Genomic DNA, 20,101 nt, shown 5'->3' with positions numbered 1-20,101 from the left:
TATTTAGAACTTGGGAACTTGATTTTAATAATTAAGGAAGTGTCAGACCGACGAGATTGTGAGGGCGAATGCGAATTGTACGAATGTACTTACGCGACCGTGTATATCCCTATGCATGCATATATATACATCAGTTATGTCAAACCAGAAAACTATCTCGGGCCAAATACTCAAGTTAGATATAAAACTCTCAAAATATAAGAAAAGTTTCAAACTTTGTCTTTAGTTATATGTGCTACACTTCAGCATTATCAGTTTATGTAGATATTATTTTTTATTGCTTTGAATGTCAAACTATCCCTGTTTGAGGCCATTAATGAGTCGATAAAATAAATGTATACCATACCAATGGTATGGCAAGGCTATGCTACGTTTCAGTTTTCATACAAAATGATACTAAATACTGTCAAAATCCTATATATTTGCTGTGCGATCAGGCGTTTTACACGTAAAATGCAACTTCACTCATATGTTATCAAGCCATATCTCATAAATGCAGTTAAGATAACGTCGTTTTTTGACATTTGTGCATTTTCTAGGTTAGGTTTTCAATCTAAAATGCCTGAATGCAACAACCACATAGGATTTTGACAGTTTTTAGTACCACTTTATATGAAAACTGCTACATACCACTATGTTGCCATAACATTGGTCTATTTTACAGTAGAATCGACCTCTAAATTATTATGACATCTTATTGTTGGGCTTGTTTTTTTTTAAATATACCCAGTAGTTGTCTTATCCTAATAGAAGCATTAGGACTATACGTAATAGTACTTCCTTAATTCACATTTTTATATGCTCCGTGATTCCTAAGATCTTACACGACGATCCAAATATAGATTTTATAGACAGCGCAATAAGCAAACTAGTGGCCAACATTTCATAAAACTGGAAAACTGGACAAATTCTGTAGTCTCTCAATTCTTCGAGACACTAGTTTACAGAACACTGAAGAAAAAGATCTCAAAAAATTGTACTGAAGGGATTTAGCATTACTACATCTTTGGAGAACTGAGCTGAATTGGTAAATCACTCATTGAAATGAGAAATATTGATATACTAAAACTTAGAACAACAATATTATATGCGTGTTTATAAGTGCGAGTATATGTGTGCAAGCATTGAACCAAATAGCTCATAAAAATTATATGTAACTTTGCTTTCATATAAAATTATCTATTGAGATCTATACCTAAGATCTGTAACCTGAAGCGGAAATTTGATATCATGCTACCTGATATCGAGCTGACCGAGATTAGAATCGAATCCTTAATTTGTGTTACACCACGTCTTTACGTTACGGTGGGCTCTAGTTTTGTTGATATAGAAAAGAAATTTCAACAATATTAGAATAATTTGGTTTAATTTTAAGAATATGCTCAACAATATCAATAAAATAAGCCGTTCTAAATAATGTAAGTAAAAGATAAATTTAATTTTATAAAAATACTCATTTTTTAAAGACATTTTAGACCTATTTTGCGTTTGTTATTGATTTTGTCAAGACAAAATTTTGTTCCACCATATTATAGAACATATTTCTTTGAGATTATTTTGTAGGAAAATAAATTATGCATTTTGTACGAGTATAATATTTACATAAAATTTTAGTGCATTTTGACATTCATCGAAGATGGTTGTTTGACCACTTCGACATAATTGCAATACGGGATCATAAATACATGATAATACGTGCTTATATCGTTTTTTTGTGCAAGCATTTTTCAAGTCCTGCTTAATTTTAATACGATTAAATAAAAAATGTAATATCAACCTTGCCAACTTTGCACATATGAATAACATTATTCATAATCTCATTATTTCTCAGTACTTTGCAATAAAAGTTTTATATATTTCAACAGTTTCCTGTTCAGAAGATGAAGAAAGACTTGTACGAGATTTGTTTCGTGGATACAATAAGCTGATTCGGCCTGTGCAGAATATGACGCAAAAAGTAGATGTCAGATTTGGTTTAGCCTTTGTACAACTTATTAACGTGGTAAGTGATCTTAATTATCATATTAGTGTTGAAATGGCTTAATATACATTAAATAAGGTTCGTGGCTCAATACTAATGATCGTATTCAATTTTTTCTGGAACGATTTTAGAAAAGGGCCATAAAAACAGCATTAAATCTAAGACTTTACGTTACATAAAGAAGAGAAGGACAAAATCAGTTTCACAATTTTTACAAACTACCAAAACTTTTCTCTTGTTTAATACAATACGGACGTACGATTATCAGAAGTAACTATTCAAATCTCGATTGCATATTCATTTGTTCATCAAATTGAATATTAAGTGGAATATAAACATAATTATAAGAAATATATTGTAAAATGCCTTTAATTTAAACCAAATTGAGGAAATCCAATGGAAAACGAAAATACACTGTCATTTACCAAAAGAAGAGACAAGACACTTGAATGGCTAGATAGTCAATCGTACCTATATAAAATTCAAATATTTCTTTTATATTGACTAATTTTGATCCAATTCAATTCTAGTAATAAAATTTCAAATCGACAAAATCCATCAAATTTATTTCAAATTAGTCAAGTATCAAATTAAAGTATAAAAATTAGTCCAGAAATCTTGAACTTTAGCTTTTTAGATATCATTCAATGATTTGACATAACCTATAAAATGATTTATCTATCATTCATGGTAAAAAATTATTGTACGACATATAAAATTCAAAATCTACAGCAATTATTATATCACAGATAATATGGCATGAAGAATTATTACACAGGCAGTGACAAATTGTAAACTGCCCTAAATAAGTAGTTATTGATTTCAAAACCTATATTTTTGCACTGTTAATAATAAATCCGCAAAAGCTCATGAAAAGAGATATGTAAGGATGAAACAAGTTTCACCAAATATAAATTTTCTGCGATGGTAAAGTTTATTAACTTTACTTTACTTTTTACTTTAAAAGTTTAAGATATTGTAAATCAGGAATTTTGACTGATAGGAACAAAAGTTTTTCTCCAATATTAGTCCTTACTTTGTCAACTTATCTGCCCTTTTGGACAATTATTGTTAACTATGTAATGTAGGTGTTCTCTTATGCATTTTCCTTTGATAATTATGTTTGAACAAAAGTTGAATTTATGTTTTACATTGTTATACATATTTATGGAGTTATGGATTATTTTGAGTTTCTTCACGTAAAACTTCACAACCACATTGGTACTTGTATAATCAATATAGAATACACAACATGCATACATATCTAAGAAAACTTTAGAATTTAAATTCTCTTCTTTGCAGATAAATAAATTGGAATTTGGGTTATCTGTCATGAAAACCTGTGTAAAATATTTTAGTGATTGATAAATTTGGCTGTGTTTATCCGCCCTATATTCAAAATGTAAATAAAATTTTCTATCGTAAGCACAGCTTTGCCAATCAATTTATAATATATCTACAACATAAACTAAATAGTTCGAATCGCTAAATAAACATTATTCAATAATTGATTAAATTTTCACAAAAAATTTTTGTATTATGAAATAACTTGAGATATATTATCATTAGTAAATAATGATATATTATTTGAAACTGACTCTAAAGCAAAACAAATTAAAATAGATAACTTTAATGATTAAATAATATAATGATAATTGATATAAATATATTTATAAATAAATTTATTTTAAGTGTGTAAAAATTTTAATTAACAGGTTATATAAAAAAGTTTGTATAAATTTTATTAACTAGTAAAATTTTTGGATATATAACATATGTTGAATTAATCTACACATTAATATTAATTATATAACGGTTAAACTATGCTGATTTTGAAATAGGGTCCAGAGAAAAAAAGAAGAAGTATGTTTGTTTGAACAAGTTTCCATTATTGCCCTACATTAACATAATCCGTAGACCGCATTGCTTTTAATGCACTAAAAATAATTTTTTAAGTTCGATTTCTTTTAATGATGATTGTTACTTGTATACAGATAGATCACTTTGTTATTTTGCTATAAGTTGAACATTCATAGTTAATTACGGTTGTCACAACCGTCCCCACACCCCAGGGCGGTTATGCCACTCGTTCTTTTTTTTATGATTTGACTTTATGACTCACCCTTCATATTGAAGGACAGTATTAAGTAGAACCACGTAGGTAAATGTTCAAATTATCATTTAATTTACGTTGTACCCAGCTAACTGGTACCATAGCTAAATAAGTATAAATAGATGGCAAACACGGCCGCTTTGATATTACATCAATTGTAATTCTTTCATCATTCAATAGATGTCGCCACCAACCGTAGCACATAAATTTACCATTAGTTCAATTCTAGATAAGCTTTATTTGAATTTATAATATAGAAAAGATACTCTTGTTTAATTTGACTAAATAAAATGACTGGTACATTAACAAAATTATCGCTGATCAAAGAATGTGGCGCAACCGCACCCAGTCTCTGTACTGAATAATTAAATTTTGTATGATAACGTAAAATCGCATATTAAGAGTTTTGACGATAATGTAATACACATTCTTGTTGTACACGTCTCATAACCATCTTGTTTTTTTATTACAATAACCAAAAGACAATGTGCATATATTTTGTAGCGCTCGCAATAAAATTAAAATTTTGTTCAATGAAATAAAGTTATTTACATTTATTTTCTGAAAATTCCAGAACGAAAAGAATCAAATCATGAAATCGAACGTGTGGCTGCGATTAGTGTGGAGCGATTATCAATTGCAGTGGGACGAAGCAGATTACGGCGGCATCGGCGTACTGAGGTTGCCGCCCGACAAAGTTTGGAAGCCGGACATAGTTTTGTTCAATAAGTAAGTAGTTTGCAACATATCTTCTTAATAACCTGATAAGTATAGAACGGCCAACAATTGTATATCACTTACACGGTTATTGATTAAAAGGTAATATGATTTGTTATATCGTAGAAATTATTTAACGATACTTTATAACAAATAGTGTCTAAATATGAGAAACTCAAAATGACGTGCATTTCTCCTAATTCAAACTTAATTGCCATCATATCGATGTTGTTATAATAAGTTATTTCCAAATTATTTTTTGCAGTTTGTTCAAAAGTCTAAAATAGAATAGAAACGTATCTATTAGGGCGGGTCGATTTAAAGGTCACTTAGGCACATATGATTTTCGGATACTAGGGATCAAAATAAGATACTTTGCTGAAGAAACCATACCTCTGAAATGAATTTTGATGTCCCGTGCGTTGACCCAAAAATAAGGGTTGAATGTTGAAAAACCGTTCAGGGTAGGTCACAGGGGATGAACCACGGGCATGGGTAAATCGGCTTTTCAAAGTTAGTGGGGGTCGGTCATACATTTGGACGCGACTCTAATTGGGGCAAAATGGAATTTTTCAAATGTCAACCCTTATTTTTGGTGTCATTGCACCGGGACATCAGAATTCATTTTAGAGATATAGTTTCTTCAGCAAAGTATCTTATTTTGATCCCTAGTATCCGAAAATCATGTGTGCCTAAGCGACTTTTTTTGACCCATACAAATCGACCTCTAGTATGCTCTAGTATCTATGTATCATTTGTAAATGATTTTAAATGTATTTATATGCTTGTGTATGAATGTGTTTTATGCACATGTATATATGAATTGTTTTTTTTTTATATATATAACCATCGATAATAATAATTAAAATTTAGAACAAATAATATGCTAATTACATATACAGTGTCCAATCGTAGTTTTTCTGCACTGTAATATTATATGAAATATTTTTATAACAAATCAGATTGATGATAAACATGAACACAACAAAACAGCAAGAAGTAAATTAATATTAATAATTCTCAATTTTACATTCTATCGAACTCTAGAATAATGTATATAGAGATCATGATGATTTATATTTAAGAAAAAGTAAATTTATATACAAGTTGTGAAATGTTGTAGGTTGCTAAATACTTAAAGTAATCGAGACGAAATAAATAAATAAAAAAATTTACAAGGTGTCTCAGAACTCGACTTTTCAATTCGAATGTTCTCTACTCGCATAAGCAGATCAAATCATTTGAAATAATTGTGAGCGAATCAGCAAATTTTCATTTTTGTTACTGATGATTGCATTATTAGCACTGTTTTTTTCATGGTTACAGTTCCAAAGTTTAAAAGCACAAAATTAGTAATAATTAAACACTATAACCAAATAATGAAGACACGGTTTGACCAAAGCTCTATGTTGTATTTTAAAGCTCATATTTTTTAAACTGCATGGGATAATTTGTTTTTCCATTTTTTCGTTATATTTACAATCAAACTTATCACCCCGTTTCGGCTTGACGTTCAGTTCTGGGACACCTTGTGCAAAAATTTACTTTGATTTAAATATAAGGTTGTCAAATATCTCCTTCCGCCTTTTTGTATTATAAACCAAGAGCAAAAAAGCGGAAGGGAGATATTTGACAACCTAATATAAATTATGATTTCAATATAGATTATTTTGAAGTTAGATATGATGTAATAATTGAAAAATATTACAAATATTAATTTACTTATAAAATGTTTATCGTCTATCTGATTTGTTATACATTTATATAATATTACTGCGCAGAAAAATTACAATTGTATACAAAATTTATTGAATATTTTAAATTTTTCGTACGGTTATAATATGATTAAAACAAATATATTGTATATTTGTTTTTTAAGATTAATTAATTACAACTCACAGCTACAATCAGGTACTTCAGCGCTACCATGTAAGGTGCTTACATATTTTTTTATTTTCAAATTATATAATAAAATTTGTGTAATTGAAATTGAAATTTATATAATTTTATTATTTTCAGCGCTGATGGTAATTATGAGGTGCGGTATAAATCAAACGTTTTAATATACCCTAACGGCGAAGTGTTATGGGTACCTCCTGCCATTTATCAGGTAATAAATAACTATCAAATTAAGTTACATCATATATAGAATATTAAATAATTGGATTATTGTGTATATAATTACACTCATTGTTATATGCAGTTTATATTTATTTCAACGTCACACACGTTTGATAAACAAACTTTTGAAATAAATACTGTATTATTGTTTGAAGTCCTTAAAATCATTTATATTCAAATATACTGTAAAAATGCAGTCTATAGATTAATAATTATTATGGATATATTTTACTAATTACCAGCGAATAGTAAATATGTACACCTATCCGCCACTTTACACGGAAGATGGATTCCATAAAAAACCGTGTAATTTGAAAATTTCACTCTCATAAGGAAAAACCGTGCTAAACGAAAAATCACTATGAAAAGGCCATTTTTGTCAGTTTTTAATATGATGAATAACATACACATCAAACACAAAATAAATATTAATCTGTTTATTATCAAACACATTTGATAAAGTATAAGATAATTATTTATATTAATAATAAAATAAATGTAAAAAAATCTATTTATCTAATACACCCAGGCCTCGCTATACGGCCGCTCTTTATACGGCCTTTCGCTATAACGGCCCTCTTTAATTAAGGCACGTTTTCGATATACGGCCTAAAATGTTTCGCTATAACGGCTTTTTTTCTCTATGTCGATATATTGCGCAATCTCGGTTTTGAAGATTTAAACGAATCTGATGTGCTGAATCTACTTGCAGCTGATAGGGAACCCCCTTTAATATGAGGAACTCATTCAGTTGCAAGCAGAGCCGGCAATTGATGAAGATACAGAACCTGTTGTATCCAAACAGCTAACATCAAAAATCATATCGAGCGCTTTTTCATATTTTGAACAAGGAATAAACATCCTCCTTGAAAACCATCCTGACTGTTATAAATCACTAAAGCTGTTTATAAATCACTAAAGGAAGAAATAGACAAGAAAGCAAGATAAAAAACTTTAGACAAATTTTTCAAACCACCAGCGCAAAATGATGGTGACAGTGATCTGTAGGTTTTAGTTGTTTCATTTTTATTTGAAAATTATGTCATGTTTTTGAAGTTTTTTATTTTATGTAAAGTTTATGTTCTTGTTAAATATGTTTATAATTTAAACAAAATAAAAAAATAAAATGCATTTTGAATGATATACCATATTATATATTTATTAAATTTGGAACCGATCCCATTGAATTTGTATGAATACGTATTAGAATAATTGATTCGTTATACGGCTTTTCGCTTTACGGCCAAGTTTTGCGGAACGTATCTAGGCCGTAAAGCGAGGCCCCAGTGTATTGCATTTTTTATAGTTAAAAATACGCAAAGATAAAAACAAAGTGAAAACAAGGATGCTTATTGTTTTGGTTTTTTAAACAATCTAGTTTATGCTCACAAAAAATTTAGTTTGAATCATAAAAGGGAAAGTTCCCATCTTATTTACATATTTCCACCATAGACAGACTATTTATTGTAAGAATTCGTAACTGTAATATACATTTTATAGTGTTATATTTTTTTTTATTTCTCAAGATTCGATTACAATTTGTTTTCAAAATGTTATGTAATGACGAAAATAGAAAATAAAAAGATGTTGTATTTTGACAGTAAAATATTTTGACAATGAAACAATTATTTAGTGTTTATGCAAAAAATGCAAAATTAATACATTTTGTTTAAAAATATTCTCAAAATCTGTATAAGATTCAAAACCTGTAAAACGAATACCATATAAAAACTGAGAATAAATGTGTAAAATATATTAAAAACCTTACATAAACAATGAATTATACTTTCATATATTTACCGTCGAATAAATGGAAACTATACAATTCGTTTCCAATCGATTTTCAACGAATAATATTCTTAAATATTATATGGGCTTAACAAATCATTAATATACTTAACAATACTCAAACTTTATGTTCATATATTTTTCCTTATAATTTATCGATCTTATTTCTTTTCCAGAGTTCTTGTACCATAGATGTAACGTATTTTCCATTTGATCAGCAAACGTGCATTATGAAATTCGGTTCCTGGACTTTTAACGGTGATCAGGTAATATAATTTATTCATTACACGCCTTTTATACCTAGAACTTTTAATTTTAAGCACCATAACATTACAAAGATAAAGTTAATAGTTTAGTTATGCAAAAAGGGGTGCAGAATTTGTATCTAGTTGAGTAAATTCCGAGCGAGATATAAGAAACTCAACCGCAGGAATTAGCGCTTGAAACTTTACTCGTTCCAACCAGAACACCAGATGTTATCTATGCAAATAGAGTGACACGCTTTAAAACTAGTCTGACAAAACTTGAAACTTATAACATGAAGTCAAAAATAAACTACTTCCATGCAAGTGAAAAGCTTTTTGTTCAGATCTTTGGCAGTGCTTTGACAATAGAAACTTTGGCAGTGCTTTTCAAGCCGCGATTTGTAAAAAATAATCAATATTAATTTTTTTTCATTTTTCATGAGGGGGTGTCCATTAATTACGTGATCGGAACTTCAACGATTTTAAACCTCTCCTTCCCCTTGGCGATACGTGGTGATATTCAAAATTAACCCCCCCCCCCCAAAAAAAAAAATTGTAAACTTTTGATTTTTCAAGTGTTTGAATTTTTTCAAAAAATTCAGGTAAAATATAAATATGTAATGCAAATAAATGATATCTTACTATACCCCTTCCTCCCCTACGTGATATTTTGTGATTTTTTGTCAAACCTCTTAGCCCCGAAATACCTCACGTGATTAATGGACGCCCGCTAAAGCAAATCGATCCTAAAACTTTTAAGGGTTTTAGAAACTATGTTGATAGAATGAAAAAATATGTTTAGAACAAACAAAAATTTTTTTGAAAATATCATTGATATATTGCAACCATTAATATTTAAAAAAAAAAAACAATTTAAAGAGTTTCAAAAAATTTATATAACGACTACTGAAAATGACTGAAACGGACTTAAATTTTCAGTGAATTTTTCTTTATATATATAGGGGCAGATTCTGCTGTAAAATAGACCAATGTTACAAAATGGTCCCTAAAGGACCAATTCTGGTCTCAACCAACTTCCATACATTATGCTACTGATTCATACCGAATACTGTCAAAATGTCATGTATTTGCTGTGCGTTAAAGCGTTTTACACATAAACTGCAACGTCACTCGTATGCTATAAAGCCGAGTCAGAAACACCCTGTTATCGTTTTTTTTTGACATTTGTACCAAATTTTATTCCAATGTTACCAAATGGTAACAAATACTGTCGAAATTCCATGTGATTGCTGTGCAGTCAGGCGTTTTGAATTGAAAACCTAACTTAGAAAACGTACAAATTAAAGCAACAATTCGATATTACTAAGGAAAAATATTTAATTATAAATCAAATTTAGTCAGAATAATCAATAATAGTAATCAGTGCGTTGAATAGTTTTCAGTATAAAAGATGTACTAAAATGACGGTCACTTTGAGAGCTAATTATCAATAATAATCCTGTCATTTATAAATTTAATTTATTATTATTATTTAGTAAGAGATGATATAATGCATATGTTGAATAACTTGGAATTTTAATGCAGAATGAATCACAATATGAACATCATATGTTCATTTAATCAATCAATAAGAGTGTTCTAATAAAAACAACAATGATCATCTCACTTTTTTTAATGTCGTAAACTAGTTTGACTAAATACTACGTGGGTTTTACAGATGACAATCCAAACGTTGTTTCATTTCTGTATGATAAATTTTATTATTACAATTTCTGTAATAGGGCAAATATTTTATTGATGCAGCAATGTCGGATGAGGACTATTTTCACTTAGAAACATATTCGTATCTATATTTCCAATTAAAAACTGATGCCACTGCTATGTCACTTTTAAATAGAGATATATTTCAAAGTTGTATATCAAAGTTAATGTCTATTAAAGATATTCAAATTAAGCTTTTCATTGAATAAAGTTGACAAAGCTCGAGAACATATTCTTATTTACTTATTGAAATATTTTACTAGCCGTCAGTATAATGATATTATAATAAGGCTCATGTCAATACATGAGCATACACACGTAAATAAAAGAAAAATATAGTAGAATAGAAGAACTAGTTGAAATTAGTTGATACTATCATCATTTTCCTTTTACCTATCTCATAATTCCGTGATTTGCTTCCAGGTATCGCTGGCTCTGTACAATAATAAGAACTTCGTCGACTTGTCTGATTACTGGAAATCAGGCACGTGGGACATAATAGAAGTTCCCGCTTATCTAAACATATATGAGGGTAATCATCCTACGGAAACGGATATTACGTTCTACATAATCATAAGAAGGAAGACATTGTTCTACACTGTGAATTTAATCCTGCCAACCGTACTGATTTCGTTTCTTTGCGTACTTGTATTCTATCTGCCGGCCGAAGCTGGCGAAAAGGTAATTATTTGAATAATATTGAATTAAAGTATTTTAATTCCTTAAATTTTTATTTATTTACTACCAGTACCCTATTTGTACCAGTTTTGTTATATATAATTGTTTTGTAAGAAAATGAGCTATATTAGAATCATGGGCGAGTTAAATGCCCCTATATCTAAGAGATTCAATTTATGGTTGTCCTTCAAAATTAAATATTAGTGATTAATGAAGTTGAAGTGTGGCATAATTTTGTAGCATGTATAGGATGATATTGAAAAGTTAAGTACATTAAAAAATAAGTGTTAGAGTTGAACAGCACTTGATAAAATTGAATTTTTTATATAAAATTGAGCTTTTTTATAAGCTCAAAACATCTCATACAAATTTAGTCAAAAACGTTTACTGACAAAAATCAGGACGAAAAATGATTTAATTACTATTATAATTTCTTACAAAATAGGTGTTTATGGTAAGAGAGTGAATATTTAGAATGATGTGTTTTTATATACACGTTATAAAAAAAATGAAAATTGCCTTAAAAAACTTTATAGGAAGACCGAAATAGAAAATTCAAATTATCATTATTATAATTTTTACGAAATAAGTATTTGTGGTGAGAGGGTGAAAGTTTAAGGTCATGCACTCTTTATATACGCGTTATAAGAAAAATGAAAATTGCCCCCAAAAAATAAAAAAAAAAAATTGGGGTAGCCAACTCTTATCAATTGGTTTCAATCAAGATATGTTAAGGTCAAAATATAAAATTCGAATTTGGAAATAGAATAAATATAAATGCACAATATTTATATTTTGTGTATACAAATATCAATATTGTTAGGTTGTGTAATAGAACCTTTTCAGTATATTTATAAAAAAAAGACTCCATTATCATTAAGCATATTTTGCATACGCATATACGAATGCTTGTATGAGCCAACAATTTTCATATTTATAAGTAAACAGAGCCCCTACGCCATTTTCTTGAAAATGTTTTAAGGAATGTACAAACAAGGTGTAACTTTGAAGATTTGTCAATATTGTTATTATAAACATCGCATTTCATGAATTAAATTTCCTCGAGCTATGAAAAGTTTGTTATATCTTTGTTACTACGCAAATTTTGCACTATATAGTTGAATACATCAAAATATCTGTATCGTTATATGGATTTCTAAATTATTTATATAGTAATTAATACAAGTCGTTGGGTTTGGCAATTCATCTTTTATGAATTTGCTATATCCAAAACAAAGTGCACAAAGTGAAACATTCAATATTAAATATAAATGTATGACATTGTTTCTCTATTACAAGCTACGTAACAAATATGTCAAAACTATATTTTAAATCCATAAGATTTTTTATTCCTTTTCTTGTAAAAGAAAACTTTTGACCATAGACTATAGATCAATGAATCTATAAACCGTCTAATGGATTCTATTTTATGTCCATCACTGGTACATGTTTACGCTATTATAGCTTTTAAAAACCAAACATAGGAACATAATATACCCAAGCCAAAATCTGCGTATTTCACTATTTTTGCCTAAGATATAATTCAGTCGGTTGATACATAATAAGTACATCAAATTCATTTGAACGTATTGGATTTTATTTCATAAATCAAGGAGATATAAATTTGTATCTACAACGTGTCATATGCATTTAAAAAATGAAGATACACATAATGTACCACTACAGGAGTAATGTATTATTAGAATGTAACTAACTACTAGGATATATAACATTTTTATTGTTTTTTTTTTCCTAAATGTCCATTATCGTTCTTCCCACCAAAATAAGGTCACAAACATTTTTTTGTTTCTGCAGTTATGAGAATGAGCAAAATTATTTTTTATACCAATCTTCGATTGACTAATAAAACTATCAAAAATACTTTAATTTTGTGAATAGTTTTAAGGTACTGTTCCAAATGTATGCAATATGTTTTTAAATCACATTTAACAATATGTTTAAAAAATATAACTCTCATATTTGGTATTTTTTTATTCAGGTGACATTGGGTATAAGTATTTTGCTGTCACTGGTTGTGTTCCTGTTGCTGGTATCGAAAATTTTACCTCCTACATCACTTGTGCTGCCACTGATCGCCAAATATTTGTTGTTCACTTTCATCATGAACACAGTCAGTATTTTGGTGACTGTTATTATAATAAACTGGAACTTCAGAGGACCCAGAACACACAGGTTTGTTGGAAACTTGGATACGATACATCAAGATCATATCTTAAATGTATATGAAAAATATGAAAATTATAGAATTTATATCTAACAAGATATCTGGTTGGTTTTATTCTAGAATGCCTTTATGGATACGCAGTGTATTCTTACATTATCTACCCGCCATGCTTCTCATGAAGAGGCCTCGCAAAACACGCTTAAGATGGATGATGGAAATGCCAGGCATGGGTGTGCCACCTCATCCTTCCTATGGATCGCCTTCAGAAATTCCAAAACACATTAGGTAAGTAAGAAACTTCAATTTGATTCGAAAACTAGTTGGGTGTATGGCATCGTGCCTTAAGGCAAATTGCTGGAACTTCCCGTACCGTAACAAAATGTTTGAGGAATACTGAATGTTTTGAAATAGATTATTATTAATATTGTAACATTGTCTAATATTTATAAGAATTATATAAACTGAATTGCAAAGTTGAAATTATTTGTTCAAAGTATATTAAAACTTTAGTCAGAATTCAAAATAAAATCTTAATTATTTTCGATATAAAAAAAATTTTTTTTTTGAAAAAAAAAGTTGAAACAATTTTTTTTCCAAAATCAATTATTTTGTTAAGACAAACAGAAAGTTCTTTAAATCATTTAAATCGGACGCCTATTTCTCTCAAAAACTGCCATTTTTTGCACATTTAGCTCCGTATCTTCGAAATGACTGAGCCTGCCTTTGCCAAAATCTGATAACCACTTCTCCCAATCATTACTAATTGAATGTTTTCTAGATCATCCAAATCGGATGCTCCGTTCTCTCAAAAACTCGATTTCTATTTTCTGCACGCTTTGCTCTTTATCTGCTGGATCTGCCTTTGCCAAAAACTAATCAGCTCATCTCCCTATCAATAGGAGTCGAATGTTTTTTTAACCATTCAAATCGGTTGATCCGTGCGCCCGAAAACGTGACTGGAAATTTGTATCCATACATACATACATACATACACACACACATCCAAGGTATGCCAAAATGTTCAGAAACCTTCAAAACGTCGAAAAATGTAAAAAATTTCAATTTCGATTTTCGGCCCATTACTTACCCTTACAGGAAGTTAATAAATGTGTTCACATTTAACAAACGTATTCAACAGCCAATTATTAACAGTTTTTTCATTTAATACTTTCAAGAAATTTTCAATTATCAATAGGTTCAATTCTGATACTATCAACGTCATAATTTTAGTACCAAGTCAATCAATGCAATGATTTTCGATCTAGATCAATTAAATCTCTTTCCAATAGATGTGAATAGATTACCTTATAATGGCACTAAGAAAAATCAGTTACTTTGAAGTATCAGTAAATTTTCACCAATCAAATATTAGCACTGCGTACTATCTCCTTTGCTATGTCTCATTATATCACGATTACCAGAATGTGTAAAATTCACAATACATCAGAATATTATCCTCACGAAGGAAACCTCAGGTTTATTGTTCTATTACAATTTTGACTCCTAATTGATTAATCAGTTTTGAACCAAAACTGTAAAAATTTGAGCCAACTTACTATAAATTAACCCTTTTCTGTAGTTAACCCTTTGTTAGCTTCGAGATGGGTCCTATTGTGTTCTTTATAGCGAAAGTTATTTCATTTTTTAGATAATCCTTAATATTCACTATATATCATTACTACAATAATGTAGTAAGTCTCTTGATGTCGGCTTCTCTGATGACTATTATGCTGCACTCATTTGCACATGTCCACATACTTTAGGCCAAGCGGAAAATTTATATAGAATGCAATTTAATATGTCGCTTTTATATAAAGTTTTACGAAGTCGCTACTGAAATTCTCTGAACTTCATGTCAACCATTTTGAAATATATTGAGCAAAAAATAACTTCAGTAAATATTGAAAATGTATAAAACTTAACTAAACCACACTATAAATCAGAAGATTAACAAGAATTTAAAAATTTGTAACTTTAATCTTTACTACAAAATAATTAGACGCAAACATTGTACAAAAAACCTATCAAAAAATTAAGTATCAACTTAATTAAGTAAGTACCAGGTATATTTATATTGACCTTGTAATCTGGTACATTAGCCATTTCCCAACCAGGTATTTAAAACTGTCTCTGGCTCCACCCATCAGCTCTTTCTGTTTCATTTTCAGTGCTATCGGCACTAAATCTAGTAAGATGGAAGTTATGGAGCTGTCAGATCTTCACCATCCCAATTGCAAAATAAATCGCAAGATGGCTGCTGGTGATTTAGGAGGAGGTGGACCAGGGTGTGGAGTTCCAGATCCCTGTCGTCGGGAAAGCGAAAGTTCCGACTCAATTTTACTTTCGCCAGAAGCGAGCAAAGCCACAGAAGCCGTCGAGTTCATTGCAGAACATCTACGGAATGAGGATCTTTACATACAGGTGAATATTTTCCTTAACATCATGTCATCCTTTCAGCACGTGTTGTAATTGCAACTTTTACCATTTGTCAAAGAGAGTTTTGATTTTAATTTGAAATAATTATCATATTGTTTTATATAAATCAGATAAAATGTTTCGTTTACCTGAAGTATAACCAAAACAATATTCAAAGTAGACAACCAAATTTTAGTAGTACTCAGTTACTTGAGTTATAAATGACACAAATCTCATATCTAGTGAAAAAACGCACAACAAAAATAAGAGAATAAATACTTTTTTTTATTCAATACTATATTTATAACTGTCGAGTTAAAGACATTTAGCAAATTTGTTAATTTACAATTGTCAGCCGTAAAAGGGTCATTGCCATATGATATCATAATGACATGTTGGAAAAAAACAATCAATAGTTGTTTTACCATTTGTTATGATTAATAATAATATTTTAATGATAATAATATAAACTTAAATATTTTCTTATAAATAATAATATTGTTCATCAGGGGAATTGATGATTGGTGTTGACTTAGGCCATTGCCATTCCAAAGGCACCAGTTCATTTATTGTTTACCACTAAGCTTGTGAGAACTTTGAGCATTGTGCCCATCTGTTCTATTAACGTTTTCATCATAGATTTTAGTTCGAATATATCATTGTTTTGATTGCTTGTAACTGTACTGGTTTGAGAGTAATCATTATGATTCTGTTGTGAACTAAATTGTCCGTATGTAGCTTGAGAACAAGAAATATTTGGGTTGACAGCACTATCAATTCTTCTATGCTGGGTTATATTTCTTCTGGGGCCGGCGGTGGCGATATCGGTTAGAGCGTGGACTAGCAGCCACTAGTTCCAGGCTCGCTGGATCGATTCCCGCTACCGCCGTAGCCCGACATCAGGCAGCTTTGATGTCAAATTTCCACTTGGGATTATAGATCACAATATAATTCCAAGTGGAAATCGTCCTTCGTGGACATAGCTGCAACATCCAATCATATGCAACTATTAGACGTAAGAGCTAATATCAAAAATATCCCACACATAAGAGAATGGTTAATCGATGGATTGCCTCTCATGAAATAAAAAGTAGTATTAAGTCGTTAACCAACAGCTTATAGAACATATAGGAGTTCTGATTGCTGTTCAAACAATAAATAAAAAAAAAAAAATATTTCTTCTGAGCAAAGGAAATAAATAATACGCATTTTACGTTTATGTTAAATTTGTCAACCCAAGAACACTTAGACGTACTATGTTCACCTGCGCATTTAACACATCACGGTAATCTGTGATGTATTAAACTTTTGTATGTCCGTATTGTTGACAACGTAAACATTGTACTACTTCTCTAGTTGGTCTTTTAGGTGCAGTATACTGGCTTGTACAGTAGCGTCACCCCAAACTACCTGAATTGTGTATAGTCATTAAAAGTTTATTCTCTAAAACTGAATATCGGTCTGAACTCAGAAAGTAAAATAACAGATAAAATATCATTAATTTCCTCGTTTGATGAGCCAAGAATTTAAAACGCAGGTTATGCCTATTTATTCCAAGCTTCGCCCGTTTACCTAATGCCAATAAAATAAAAAAAAAATTATTTACACCTGTCTTATATAGACATTCAGTTAAGCAATTTGGCAATTATAGATATTGTAAATGACACATTGATATATAGATAGTGAAAAAATACACAGTCGCATTAATGAAATAAAGAATAAATAAATTTTTCAAATAACTTTTTTAATGATCTGAGTTGTCGTATATGAATCAAAACCAACAGCTCATATTAATCAAAACCAACAGCTCAAAATATTATGTCATAAAATTTATATAATCTTCAGAATAAAAAGGAATAAAATACCTTAATCTTGTCATACCTATGTAGGCATTTAATAAGAGCATGCATTGGGGTCCTTAGGGGCCGATTCTGCCATAAAATAGACCAACGTATGGCGATATGTTACGCAGCATTTTGCATATAAATTTACTAAAAACTATTAAAATGCTATGTATTTGCTGTGCAGTCAGGCGTTTTACACTTGAAATTTAATTTCACTCATATGTTATGATGCCACATCACAAAGATACACTTATGATGATATTCTTTTTACAATGTTTGTACGTTTTCTAGGTTAGGTTTTCTATCTAAAACGCCTGACAGCATTTTGAAAGTTTTTAACATAACATTATATTAGATTGTCAAATATCTCCCTTCCGCTTTTTTGCTCTTGGTTTATAATACAAAAAGGCGGAAGGGAGATATTTGACAACTTTATATGTAAAACGCTACTTAACATAGCTTTGCCATAACATAGGTCTATTTGACGGCAGAATCGAATCGGCCAACAAATAAACACGTAAAAGTGATCCCAGTGAAATTTACAAATCATATGCAATAATTTTCTATCAAAAAGTATAGAGACGCCAAAAAAGCATTTTCGCACTAACTCTACATATGTGTAACTTTTAAATGAAAAGTCTATGCGCTATACTTGACCCAGATTACAGGTACTTATACCTGTATGCTGTTGAAATGCTTCAGGTCAAAAAAAATGCAGAAAAAAACTCAATCCGTTTTATTGTTAGCTAAATTTTATTTGAAATGGGTAAATGGTTAAAATGTCCATTAAGATCTAATACAAAATCTTGTGATCAGACTAGTAGTGACGTTGTTTTTTCTTTTAATTTCAGACTCGTGAAGATTGGAAGTACGTGGCGATGGTTATAGATAGACTGCAATTGTATATATTCTTCATTGTTACCACTGCCGGAACCGTAGGCATCCTAATGGATGCGCCGCACATATTCGAATACGTCGACCAAGATCGCATCATAGAAATCTATAGGGGAAAATGAAGACATCGACTGGAAAATATTCAAATTGCGTTTATTTTCGGCCAAAGTTATCAAGTCAAGAAATGACTGCACGTCAAAAAATCATGTTTTATAAGGCAATCGGAGTCGCGAAACGTTCTTTACGATAAGAAGCGCACAGTTTCGTACACAATGCCGATGAAATAAAAACAAACGTATTTCCATCGAATTTGAATAATACCAACACCTCTATAGACGATAATTAATATTAAATAAGTTTTTAAGTAGATCTATTATTAATTCAATTGATCGCCATTGTATTAAATTATACGATAGTATACAACATATAATTTGGTCTCGAGTTAGTTAGTTTGTATTAATTTTAACAAAAAATCTATGCTCGAAATTCTATTTAATATGAATACAAGTTTTCCAAATTGTGTCAAATTTTTATCTACCTTTTATATTTTGATATTGTGTTCATAATGGGTAAATAATTAAGCATGTTCTTCCAAAGTTTTCTGGACTTATACAAACGAATGTGTTGATTTAATTGTAATTTAGAAAATTTGTGTAAAAATTAGGAAAATTGCATATAGGATATATAGGCACAAAGTATACAGTCGATCGAATACAACATGTTAAAAGAACACTTGCCATCGTTGACTTTATATAATACACGAACTGTTTTATAACATTTACTATTAATAATTGAATAATAAAGGTTTCCATTAACTATCGGTTCATTGAAGTATGCATTAATTCTATAAATAATATTTCATTCAACCACCATTAATAGATACAAACAATTTATTTACCACATACTGCAAACAATAACCAGAAAGCATATACGTATTAAGTAAATGGAAACTATTTCCTAATAAGTTTCAAGGTGCGAATTGAACGACCTAAGTTAACTGAAAGTAGTGCTCCTAAATAATGAGAAAATGCAACAATTTTTGTACAAATGTGGATAGGAATATGTTTATTTTTTATCATGTATCAATTCGTCATGAAAAACATGCTTTAAGTAATGGAAATAAGTATAAGTAATCGTTGTTATAATTGAACAGAGTTAGAATTGCCTTCGGGGCTTTAGAAAAATTATTATAATGGGTCTAATAGAATATTATTTGTTGGATATGAACTAAATGTGATTTCAAGTATTTAAAATACTGGACATTGAGATATTAAGTTTTTATGTTTATAACATGCTTCCATATGCTAGAAATATCTTCCAAATACTCGGGTCGTACACCACATATGCGGTCAGAGAACTTTTGTTCTGGTCCTGCATAAAAATGCATACTCGGAGAAA

The 20,101-nt window shown here is 29.8% G+C and overlaps 1 protein-coding gene and 1 long non-coding RNA gene across 2 annotated transcripts in view; one reads left to right on the top strand and one right to left on the bottom strand.

Annotated features, from left to right (window-relative positions):
- The window catches only part of LOC113376822, a 137,494-nt gene that overhangs the window by 104,446 nt on the left and 12,947 nt on the right, over nucleotides 1–20,101 (bottom strand). The window lies entirely within an intron of this gene.
- On the top strand, nucleotides 1,931–18,825 carry LOC113376818 (acetylcholine receptor subunit beta-like 1). The gene is made up of 9 exons (XM_026616885.1): nucleotides 1,931–2,002; nucleotides 4,669–4,823; nucleotides 6,831–6,921; nucleotides 8,897–8,986; nucleotides 11,111–11,368; nucleotides 13,365–13,558; nucleotides 13,671–13,835; nucleotides 15,719–15,971; nucleotides 18,661–18,825. Exons 1-9 carry the CDS (start codon nucleotides 1,946–1,948, stop codon nucleotides 18,823–18,825), a joined length of 1,428 nt encoding a protein of 475 aa, XP_026472670.1. The 5' UTR covers nucleotides 1,931–1,945.

This window comes from Ctenocephalides felis, unplaced genomic scaffold (assembly GCF_003426905.1).
Source record: "Ctenocephalides felis isolate EL2017-DRISC unplaced genomic scaffold, ASM342690v1 CF-g0.4_SCAFFOLD_01886, whole genome shotgun sequence".
Taxonomy (NCBI): domain Eukaryota; kingdom Metazoa; phylum Arthropoda; class Insecta; order Siphonaptera; family Pulicidae; genus Ctenocephalides; species Ctenocephalides felis.
The sequence above is the reverse complement of the archived record's forward strand: the minus strand, read 5'-3'. Positions and strand labels throughout refer to the sequence as shown.

Excerpts from the sequence above, each read along its gene's own strand:
- LOC113376818 (XM_026616885.1), top strand. The coding sequence starts at position 1,946 with ATGACGCAAAAAGTAGATGTCAGATTTGGTTTAGCCTTTGTACAACTT. Across the intron at positions 13,559-13,670 it reads AGAGGACCCAGAACACACAG|AATGCCTTTATGGATACGCA; the intron begins GTTTGTTGGAAA and ends GTTTTATTCTAG. Across the intron at positions 13,836-15,718 it reads GAAATTCCAAAACACATTAG|TGCTATCGGCACTAAATCTA; the intron begins GTAAGTAAGAAA and ends TTTCATTTTCAG.